Raw genomic sequence first — 12,413 nt, 5'->3', positions numbered from 1 at the left:
ATATCTAGATTCAACACTGAAAGTGACAGTTTTATAAGATATTGTACCCGATTCCAAGCTTCCCCTATTACTGACATCACAGAATCAGTTTTAAATATAAAACTAGAAAGCGTGAACAATCTCTGGGCTCGTCTTCTGGCAGCGTACGATACAATACTAGATACTGACGACGCAGAACTCCCTGAAAATGCAAAAGCTTCGGCTACAGCCAAGTGTGATAACTGCCGCGATCAGTATGAGTTAACAAAAGGAATGATCACTGAACAAATAAGTTTAGTAAGGCCAAGTAGAGCCACTACTCCCCCTCCCAGAATAGTTACAACACCAAAAGAAGACCTAGATAAAGGCATGTATCTAAAGGTACCAGCTTGTGATACTGAAGTTTTCAATGGATGTTATGACCAGTGGCCGTCCTTCCGGGACATGTTCACTGCCGTTTATATAAACCATCCTAAACTTTCACAAGCACAAAAGTTATACCATCTAAGGTACAAAACAAAAGGGGAAGCAGGCAGTATCGTCAAGCGATTCGCTTTAAATGACGAGAATTTTAAGCTGGCTTGGGAAGCACTAGTCGAAAGATACGAAAATGGAAGGGTTATGATAGAAAACCCAATAAAAACATTATTACATCTACCAAAAATTCAAAAAGAAACCAGCCAGGAATTTCAAAATTTATACTCGACAGTGACTAATTGCATATCAGTGTTAAAAACACAAAATATCTCCACAGAATCGTGGGACCCCATCATAGTAACTATTTGTGCAGAAACACTCCCTGATGCTGCGTTACTACGATGGGAACAATCACTTGTGGAAAGAAAAAAAATGCCCACATGGGAGCAAATGAAAGCATTCCTCACTGCTCAATACGAGATAGCTGAGCGAATTGACAACAAAAATATAAATCTAAAAAGTCATCAAAATGACTCAAGTAAAAACTTGTTCAAACCTCAAGCCAGCAACAATATGCAATACAATAGACACGTTAATAAAAGTCATACTTTCGTGTCAAACCAAACTAATAAATGGCAACCAGTATGTGAAATTTGTAAAGGAGGTCATAACATAAGGTCTTGCGAGAAATTTAAAAAATTATCCGTATCAAATAGAAACAATCTTGTCAGACAACATAAACTTTGCATCAACTGTCTGTCGAATGCTCATACGACAAAAGACTGTGAAAGCAAATTTAGTTGTGTGTACTGACAACGAAGACATCACTCATTGCTTCATATTACAAATTTTCAAAATATGAAGCAAAATCAATTTCATAAAACCACCGGGTTAGTCACTACAACCAAAAGTGATAATCCCGAAATCTCAAATCCCGAAAAAAGGGAAGAACAACCATGTTGTTCTAAAGCAGCAAAAATTCAAGCGCTTCATTCAGAAAATGAAAACAAAATTCTTTTACCAACTGCGGTCATCACCATAGCACATAAGGGGGATTTATTCAAACTAAGAGCACTAATAGATCAAGGTTCTCAAAGATCCTTTATATCATCAAAAGCTCAAAATCGGCTCAAATTGCCAATAAAACATTCAAATTTCCAAATTTCGGGAATGGGCGGAAGAATTATCCAAAATTCGAACAAAATATGCCCAATTACGATAGTATCTCCAAATGCGGATATTAGAATAGATGCGCAAGCCATCGTTCTATCGCAACTTACCAATTTGCTTCCAAGCTATGAAGTAAATGAAATACACTGGGAAAAATGCTCACATCTTAAATTAGCAGATCCCAATTGTCATACCCCATCACAAATCGACATATTATTAGGCAGTGACTTAATACCTCAAATAATTCTTGAAGGTATTGAGAAAATCTCCAATAAATTGTTAGCCCAAAATATAATCTTTGGGTGGATTATAAGTGGCCAAGTCCCTGAAAAAATCAATTCTTTCACCACACAAGTGGAAAACATTTCAAACGAATTTTTCAACAATCAACTTAAAAAATTTTGGGAAATAGAAGAATTACCCCAAATCACCCAGTTTTCAGAAGAAGACCAGGCATGCGAAGCCTATTACAAATCCACAACAACAAGAAACGAACATGGTCGCTATGTTGTGCGATTACCTTTCAAACCAACTTTCCCTGAAACCATAGCTCTAGGCCACTCTAGAATATCAGCAGTCCAGCAATTTCTAAGCCTGGAAAAAAGCCTGATAAAGAAAAGTGAGCTTAAATCGGCATACGATAATGTGATGGACGAATATCTTGACCTCAATCATATGGAAGAAGCTATACCATATGAAAAAGTATCTAAGGGTAGATATTTATCTTTTTATCTGCCACATCATGGGGTAATAAGACCTGATAAAATTACAACAAAAGTACGAGTGGTTTTCAATGCCTCAAAGTGTACGAGCTCAGGCAAATCACTCAATGATGTACTATACACAGGGCCAACATTACAACCTGATCTCATGCTGTTAATATTAAATTGGGGCATGTTTAAATACGTTTTTAATGGGGATGTAGAGAAAATGTACAGACAAATTCTAGTACATAAAGATGACCAAGATTTACAGCGTATAGTCTTCCGTAAATCGAGTAATAGTCCAATCAGCGACTATAAACTTAAAACCGTCACCTTTGGCATCAATTGCGCACCCTATTTGGCGATCAGGACACTACATGAAGTGGCAAAAACAAATGCAACAAATTTGCCTTTAGCATCTTCTGTGTTGCAAACACAAACATACGTGGACGACATACTATCAGGTAGCCACAGTCTGTCCTTAGCGTGCGAATCACTATCTCAAGTGATCAAAGCACTAAATTCAGCGGGATTCCCTTTAAAGAAAATTACTTCAAATCACCCTGATATAATAAAAGACATTAAAAAGGAAGACTTATTAGATACAGATTTCCTTAAATTTGAAAAGGCTAGTACAACCAAAACTCTAGGGATTCAATGGAATGCGATAACAGATCAATTCTCATATACAATTGAGTCAATATCTGCAATGTCCGCCATAACCAAACGCCAAATACTTTCCTCGGTGGCAAAACTTTTCGACCCCGCAGGATGGCTTTCGCCAATAATGATTCAAGCTAAAATCCTCATTCAAGAATTGTGGCAAGATGGCACTGAATGGGATGAACAGGTAAAACCTTTACGTTTAGCGAAATGGGTTCAATTTGCTAACAATTTACATACTATATCTGAAATTCGAATCCCTCGATGGGTAAATTTCACTCCTAATATTAACGCAGAATTACACGGTTTCTGTGATGCCTCTGAAAAGGCGTATTGCGCAACAGTGTACGTACGCACTCAGTACGATAACAAAATATCTTCACACCTCTTGGTAGCCAAAGCCAAAGTTGCACCTTTGAAGACACTCAGTCTGCCACGGCTTGAACTGAATGGTGCTCTTCTGTTAGCAAAATTAATTTCCATAGTCCAAACCCATCTCAAATTAAACGATCATAAAATGTATCTTTGGTCAGATTCAGAGATAGTTTTAGCATGGTTAGAAAAACCACCCTATTGCTGGAAGACCTATGTATCTAACCGAATATCCCAAATTCTAGACTTAGTTGGCCCAGCAAAATTGCAACATGTTGCAAGTGCAGATAATCCAGCGGATCTTGGGACAAGAGGTTGCAAGCCACTGCACCTCACCAGCACTACACTCTGGTGGAATGGTCCAACATGGCTAACAGAATCACAAGAATTCTGGCCAAAGTCTCCCGCTCGTAATATAATACCGCTGGAAAGTCGGAAAATTGAAAATTTTCATATCACTCCAGAAGAGGATGATATTCTCCACCGATTTTCGTCCTTTGCTAGAGCACTAAGAGTAGTCGCTTACATGCACAAATTCATTCAAAGACTTAAACTAAAAATGAAAGGAGCACCAAATGATCCTTGCGTACAACTAACGCATTCCGACTTGCAACATGCCAAGGTCAGTCTAATATTATATATACAAACTCGCTATTTCAGCAAAGAGAAATCAAAGTTGCTCGAAAAGCGACCTCTCGAAAAGGGAAGCTCACTTCTCGTATTAAATCCATTCTTGGATTCTAAGGGATTAATAAGGGCAAATGGAAGATTTGCAAACTCCAGCCTTAGTTATAACGAACGACATCCCATCATTATTCCAGAGAAATCCCGTTTTACTTACCTATTTCTAGCATATCTGCACCATCTTACACTGCATGGTGAGCATCGATTAATGCAACAAATGGTCCGTCAAGAATTTTATATACCGCGACTAAAGCCACAAATAAAAAGGACGATTTTCATGTGTAAACCATGTACCATGTACAAACACAAAATGCGTACGCAGATCATGGCAGCTTTACCACCTGAACGCTGCAACTATGCTCTACCCTTTACCATCACTGATTTTGCTGGACCTTTCCAGATAAAGGCCTCCATGTTAAGGTCTTCTTCATTTAGGAAAGGGTATGTGGCTGTCTTTGTATGTTTCACGACATAGGCAGTACACCTCGAGCTTTGTTCAGATCTGACTACTGCGGCTTTTCTCGCAGCATTTGCACGCTTTGTCGGACGACGCGGATTTCCTTCAAAAATAATGAGCGATAATGGGGAAAACTTTGTCGAAGCCCAATGAGCAACAGAGAAGGAGTTTATAAACTTCATGAAAGAAGTCTCCCCTGAAATAGTTAACAAATATGCACCCCAAGGGATCGAATGGCAGTTTATACCTCCATGTTCTCCACACATGGGCGGACTTTGGGAATCAGCAGTAAAAAGCTTTAAGTCCCATTTAAAGAAAACGGCTGGTAATCATAAATTCAATTATGAGGAGTTTACTACACTACTCACTCGTATCGAAGCCGTATTAAATTCAAGACCCATATCACCCCTCTCGCAAGATCCCTCCGATTTCACAGCTCTTACACCAGGTCATTTCCTCAGAGGAGCTCCTCTTCTCGCCATACCTGAGACAGAAGGAGACTCACTCACTTTAATAAATCGATGGGAAAGAATCAAGATTCTCCATCACGAATTCAGCCACAGATGGAAGGAAGACTATCTCAAAGATCTCCATAAGAGATATCGGTGGAAAACGGCCCAGAAGGAAGCCAAGGCAGGAGAATGCGTAATCATACAGGACGAATGCCTTCCTCCAACAGAATGGCGACTAGGTGGCATTGAAAAGGTTCATCGAGGATCAGATGGTCACATAAGAGTAGTCGATGTGCGAACACAAACCGGCATATTAACTCGACCAGTCACCAAACTGTGTTTTCTTCCAAACGGCGAAGAACAACTTCAACCAAAACCGCAAAATAACTCGCAAAATTAATCGAAAAATAATAAAACAATTCCGCTAAGTCGAAAATAACCCGCTTTATAATCCGTACATAAAAATAAATTCAAACAAGCGCGTTGAAGATCAACTTATTATACATATACATATGTATAGATATGTAGCTACAACAACTACATCATAACATCATAAATAAAATCAATTTAATGCAATCTTATATTCCTATAGAAATGGACGTAGAGGAGACCCAAACCACCTCCAACACCAAAAGGTCCGAAAGCAATGCACCCAAAGCGTCGGCTGCACCCGTTGCCGCTCCAAGGGCCAATGTTATGCGCCCCCCGCCATCCGCCGCAGCCGTCAGAGAAGAGCAGCTAGTAGAACCACAGGGGCCTCCCTGTTGCAGCCTGTGCCATCGCCCGCACGCTCTAAAACGATGCACCATCTTCCAAAGTATGAAGCCCGCTCAACGACAAAAGGTTGCAAGGGCTCACGGACATTGCATGACCTGCCTGGCAGATGACCACGCCACCATAGAGTGCTGGGCTGACGGTGCCTGTCAATATTGCCACAGGCCGCACCACACTCTGTTTCATCGATTTCCCACACGAGCCAATCACACCAACTCCCGTACTAGACCACGCAGCGATCCTCTCCGGCGACGACGACGCACCCAACCAACCACAAGACGTACGCGGCCATCTCCGCCACGCCACGCTCATCGCCAGCAACAACGACGCTCAACAGGGTTGAGCGCGGTACTCAGTACACTCCAACAGCTACAAAGGCACCTAGCCGATTAATTCGCCTAGGAGGGCCGGGATGTTCACATGAGCAAGAGCATTCTGCAACATCACAACACCTCATCACACGTCACATCACATCACATCACGTCACGTCACACACCTCATCACACAACAGTTCAGCACACACCACTACACACACACGCATCCAACACAGTACCTGACACCGCTCACTATTACAACACAACAACCACACGATCATTAGCGAGACGACTCGGATTGATTTAATATTCACCACCCAAAGTATCAAAAGGGATAGATCCGAACGGGATCACGCTCTTTTTCGTTTGATCCGTGAAGTAAGACGGTCGACCCGCAATTATTCATTCCGCAGTTCCGCAACCTCCGCATTTTGTCCTAGTTTGTGACTTCCCGCCAGAGTGACGTTGACGTGAGTTCCGGATTTCGCCGCAGTGTCAGTGTGTGACAACCAATACAAAATAATTAAATTGTTATACAATAGAAAGAAAAAAATACAGAATTGAAGTGAAAAATTAAATACAGTGTGCGCTAGTGTGTTTTTATTTGGCATAAGTATACTACAAGTGTATCAAGTAAGTATACTAGTGTTACACGTCAACAGATATAGTTACATTTTTGTCAAATACAAACAAGAATTATTATTCGTATCAACTGAAGAGCTCTAAGGGCCTAGTTGTTGTAATCTAGGGTATAGAGTCCGCCGTAGACTCTAGTGAAGTCAAAGAAGCATTGGAAGAATGTGGTTTTGGAATTAAGACAGTTGTAAATATTTTTAATTGAAAGAAAGCCAATGTTTAAAATTGAATTGTTGCCGAGTTCTAATCAACTTAAAAAAATGAGACCCATCCAATACATAATTTGAAATATTTTCTGAATCGTAGAGTAACTGTGGAAGAACCAAATAAAAGAAACGGTCCGGTACAATGTACTAACTGCCAAGAACATGGGAATACTAAATCATACTGCACTCTACGCAGTGTTTGTGTGGTATGTGGTGATTTACATCCCACTACTAAATGCACCCTTAAGAAAAAAGAATTAAATAAAAAATGCAGCAATTGCGGAGGAAATCACACTGCTAATTACAGAGGTTACCCTGTGTATAAAGATTTGAAATCGAAGTTGTCACAGGCCATTCAAGCACGTCGTATCCAAATGTAATGTAACCCCGTAATGAAATTATAGCAACTTTGGTCAGAAGTTCAAATCCTATTACTTCTAACAATAATAATATGCAAGGAAGCTATGCAAATGTGGTGAAAGGCAACACTGTGCAAATGCAACTGCCGCAAAATCCTCCAAATGGAGGTATTGAAACTATGATTATAAATCTTAGACAGTGTATGACGCAATTTATGTCTAACATGCAAAACATGATCCAAGATTTAATATTAAGTAAAAAATGAGTTTACTAAATATCTGTATATGGAATGCTAACGGTGTAAGCCTTCACCTTCTGAAATTATTGGTATCATCAAAGAACTTAATCCAAAAAAGTCGCCGGGAAATAATAATATTTCCTCAAAAATGCTAATTGAGTTACCAATTATTGCTGTAGAGGTGCTCTCTTTGCTCTTCAATACAATTCTTAGTTTCGAATACTATCCAATTTCATGAAAAAGTCGCAGATTATATTGATAGATAAACCTGGGGAAGACTTAACACAGCCGTTTTCATGCAGACCAATCAGTCTTCTACCCTGTCTTTCTAAAATATTTGAAAAGTTGTTACTATCAAGAATCTCCTTTCCTCTACGAAAATAATACAATACCAATGCATCAATTCGGTTTTCATCCACAATGGAGCAAGTAAATATAATTACCAACGAGATAATGAAAGCATTTGAGCACAGGGAGTACTGTTCAGCTGTATTACTAGACGTGGCTCAGGCGTTTGATAAGGTATGGCATGAGAGCCTTTTGTATAAGATTAAAAAAATTCTACTTTTAGAATTGTATAAAACATTGGAGTCATATTTAAAAAATAGAAAATTTATGGTAAAAGTGGGGGATTTCAAATGATGAACGACAGATAAGGGCTGGTGTACGCCAGGGCAGTGTTTTAGGCCCAACACTATACATCATATATACAGCAGATCTTCCAACAGCTAATAATTTATTAACTTCAACTTTTGCGGACGACACAGCTTTAGTGAGCCGTAACAAATGCCACATTTTGGCATCAAGAATATTAGCGGAGCATTTAAGTTCTGTCGAAGAATGGCTAGCGAACTGTCGTATAAATGCGAATGAACAGAAGTGTTAGCATATTACATTTTCGCTAAGACCAAAGATGTGCCCGGCAGTAAAAATAAACAATATTTTAGTACCCCAAGCGAACGAAGTAACATATTAGTCTAAGAGCCAGTGAAAAGCTACCAGTATGTATTTGATCAGACCTAGGGTTTTGTCCAGTGAGGCCCCTATGCTTATTGCACATGACATGGGGACTCACTAAGCCCAACCTGGCGGACGCGGCGCGCGCCCAGGTAAGACAGGTATCGATTTTTGTTGAAATTTAGATGTATTTGACCACGTCTGCCGTTTTGCAATTTTACAATATATTATTATTATTATCGAAAAACAACAATGGCAGACCATTATCGCGCGTTTAACATTGCAGCAGACGGGTTTGAAAGTGCTGAAAAAATAAAATTTTAAAAGTATTTGACCAGATCTGCCATTAATATATTTTATTCATTAGGGTCTTATAAACCTATTTTAATCACGGCAGACGATTTTATTGTGGACTCACTTCAGCAGACAGCATAATCTTTATTACCATCCGGTCAGGTATATGCATAGACTGTTTGTAGCTATCCATCCTTCATTTTTCCCCTAAAGATTATTATTTCATTCACTCTAGAGCAGTGCTTCCCAAAGTGGGCGATAACGCCCCCTTGCGCTGCAGGTGTCAAGGGGGGCGGTAAGAGATCCAGAAAGAAAATGGGGGCGTTGTGTAGAGGCCTGGGGGTTATTTGTAATTTTATTTAGCTAGGAAACCTCTTAGACAACGACTACATGAGCTCTCGACTCTCAACAACAACTTGTGAACATCAACTAATATAAATTAAAAGATTGCTCAAATTCGGTTCTATATTTCTTTCGGCGTAGTTCATATATCTGTCCTATTTTATTGAATATACTCGTAGAAAAAATGAAAATCATGTCAATCGGTCGCTTCGTTTCATAACGGGGCATCTCGACAGGATACGAGTAGAATTTATAGAATACTAACTGTCAAACGTATTGCTATTGCCATTGCCAAATCTGCATGTGGGCATTTGCTATTATAATATAATCATTTGCTCAAAGGTGTAGGGTAGGTAGGTTCGAGCTGATGTAGCGCATGCTTTGAGCTCTTGAAAAATTTATTTTATCACTTGCGAAATTACGTCGGGTAGGTAGCTGATGTAGCGCACATTTTGAGCTTTTGAACTCCTTTAATCTTTTATGTGGAAAATAAAAAAAGGATCTTTATCCTTTCTTACAAATGTATTTCTGGAGAAAATAAAAACAAGGATAAAGATCTTTTTTTTTTTTAAATGTATTTCTGGGAAAAATAAGATAATACGAAAAGGAGAAAGATCCTTTTTTTACAAATGTATTTCTAGGAAAAATAAGAATTCATATTTTTGGACTACTATATAATAATTGTGCTTAAGCATTCCTATATAAACAATGTAATATTTATTTTTTATTCATTTGTGGTTTTGCGCGCAATAGATGAGCATTACTTACGCCTCCTTAACACTACTCGCGAAGCTAAACGTATTTCTCAAAGCAAAACAATGTCGGAAGTAAAAAAGAAGAGACGGCAATACTGTGCGGAATACATTAAACTCGGATTCATTGAAAATCCCACAAAACCCCTCCTCGCCTTTGAGTCTTCTATGTCTAAAAACATTTTCGAATTAAGCAAAGAAGCATAAAATGCATCCAGATAAGAGAGACAAGAATGTAGCATATTTTCAAGACCTAGAGAAGAAGCATAATACTGAGCTAAGTGTAGCAAAACTATTTTCGGCGGCTGCTAAGCAAGATGACGACGGACTTCGAGCTTCGTACAATATCTCTTTGTTAACTGCTCAAAAAGGCAAACCACATAACATCGGAGAAGAGTTAATATTGCCAGCAATAAATGAAGTAGTAACTACCGTGCTTCATAAACCGGCCGCAGATATTATCCGAAAATTTCTTTTGAGTAATAATTCTGTGCAAAGACGAATTCATGAAATGGTTGAAAACATTGAAGAATCATTATGCGATCACCTGAAGACAAGCCAATTCTCAATTCAGCTCGATGAGTCCACTTTACCAACTAATGAAGCATTTTTGTTGTCTTACGTGAGGTTTATTAAAGATGGGAAAATAAATGATAGATTATTTCATCAGCTTTGTGTTACTAATGACGATGATTTCAATCGTTTGTTGTTTCATACTGAAGTTCGTTGGCTATCAACAGGCAATTGTCTGACTCGATTCTACAACCTGTTTGACTCTGTTATAGAGTTCTTGGAAACTAAAGATACAGAATTTCAAGACAAGCTCATAACATCAAAGAATGATATAGCTCACATGACAGACATGTATAAATTGTTCAACGACATGAATCTCCAACTGCAAGGCGATAAACTAAATTTAATTAAAACAAACAAGAAAAAACGTTAACTTCGGTTGCACCGAAGCTAAGTACCCTTCACAGGTGCATTTCTGTTAGTAACTATGTGTTCAGTTTGGAAGCTATTGTCTTAGAAAATAATCTATACCAAATTTCGTGAATATATCTTGTCAAATATGAAAGTTTTCCATACAAGAAATTTGATTGCGATCGTTCAGCTTGTATGGAAGCTATATGCTGTAGTAATCCGTTCTGAACAATTTCTTCGGGGATCACTCTGTTGTCTTAGAAAATAATCTATACCAAATTTCGTGAATATATCTTGTCAAATATGAAAGTTTTCCATACAAGCATTTGATTGCGATCGTTCAGCTTGTATGGCAGCTATATGCTATAGTTAACCGATCGGAACAATTTCTTCGGAGATTACATTGTTGCTTTAGAAAATAATATATACCTAATTTCGTGAATATATCTTGTCAAATGTGAAAGTTGTCCATACAAGAACTTCATTCCGATCGTTCAGTTTGTATGGCAGCTATATACTATGGTTAACCGATCTTAACAATTTCTTCGGAGATTACATTGTTGCCTTAGAAAATAATCTCTACCAAATTTCGTGAATATATCTGGTCAAATGTGAAAGTTATCCATACAAGCATTTGATTCCGATCGTTCAGATTGTATGGCAGCTATATGTTATAGTGGTCCGATATCGGCCATTCCGACAAATGAGCAGCTTCTTGAAGAGAAGATGACGTTTGCAAAATTTCAAAAGGATATCTTAAAAACTGAGGGACTAGTTCGTATATATGCAGACAGACAGACAGACAGACGGACATGGCTAAATTGACTCAACTCAACATACTGATCATTTATATATATACTTTATAGGGTCTCCGACGCTTCCTTCTGGGTGTTACAAACATCGTGACAAACTTAATATACCCTGTTCAGGGTATAAAAACGTCGTTTCTGCTTTCGCAGCCAAACTGCTTCTACACAAAAAGAATCTGGGCAGACGTGAGTTTCACAATTTTCCGAATTTATCAGTATCATGCAGTAACGACAAATTGTTTGTCTACTGCCAACATTTGGAAAACCTCCACATTGATTTCACCGAACGATACCAGGACATTTTGAACTTGGAAATACCAGACTGGGTGTTGGATCCGTTTTCAAATGTCAACATAGCAATGTCACCTCAGCTGGAAGAAGAACTTATAGAATTGACAACAAACGAGGAAATAAAAATCAAGTTCAAAAATGGTTTCCAAGAATTTTGACTACAAAAACCGATCTCGCAATTGTACCCTGGATTGTGGTCAATCGTTCAACGATTCTTGATAGCATTCCCATCGTCATATTTGTGTGAACGTGGATTTAGTGCTGTGACAACACTGCTTACTAAAAATAGAAATCGTTTGCTTGTTACCGAACGTGGCGACTTGCGACTGTTCTTGAGTAAATTGGAACCTGATATTAACAAACTTATTAAACAGCATCAGATTCATCCTTCACATTAGTTTTTATATATGGATCGATTATTTTAGTTTTATTTTTAATAAAAATTCTCTGTTTTAATACTATAAAGTTGTGTTTCAATAATCATTCTTATTGGCAGGTGGAGCCCGTAAGAGTTAACTTGAGACCTAAGCGCCGTTGTATGTTACCTACTGCGCTCAGGTTTCAAGTTGCTGGTTATAGTAAAAATTTCATTTAGAATTCTCCGTTAATATATGTGCA

At 38.5% G+C, this 12,413-nt stretch overlaps 2 protein-coding genes across 4 annotated transcripts in view; one reads left to right on the top strand and one right to left on the bottom strand.

Moving 5' to 3' along the window:
* The window catches only part of LOC125779136 (uncharacterized), a 153,076-nt gene that overhangs the window by 94,037 nt on the left and 46,626 nt on the right, over window positions 1-12,413 (bottom strand). The window lies entirely within an intron of this gene.
* Window positions 1-12,413, top strand: part of LOC105223425 (uncharacterized) — a 155,867-nt gene that overhangs the window by 125,466 nt on the left and 17,988 nt on the right. For 2 of the 3 annotated variants that reach the window (XM_049459829.1, XM_049459828.1), the window contains exon 2: window positions 5,491-8,769. The exons of the other annotated variant lie outside the window; for it this stretch is intronic. In XM_049459829.1, coding sequence (XP_049315786.1) covers window positions 5,493-6,065 — 573 coding nt within the window. In that variant the 5' untranslated portion in view covers window positions 5,491-5,492 and the 3' untranslated portion in view covers window positions 6,066-8,769. Of the gene's footprint in view, window positions 1-5,490; window positions 8,770-12,413 lie in introns of those variants that run through there. 3 annotated transcript variants of the gene reach the window in all.

The sequence above is a fragment of the Bactrocera dorsalis genome, chromosome 6, assembly GCF_023373825.1.
Source record: "Bactrocera dorsalis isolate Fly_Bdor chromosome 6, ASM2337382v1, whole genome shotgun sequence".
Lineage (NCBI taxonomy): Eukaryota > Metazoa > Arthropoda > Insecta > Diptera > Tephritidae > Bactrocera > Bactrocera dorsalis.
The sequence above is the reverse complement of the archived record's forward strand: the minus strand, read 5'-3'. Positions and strand labels throughout refer to the sequence as shown.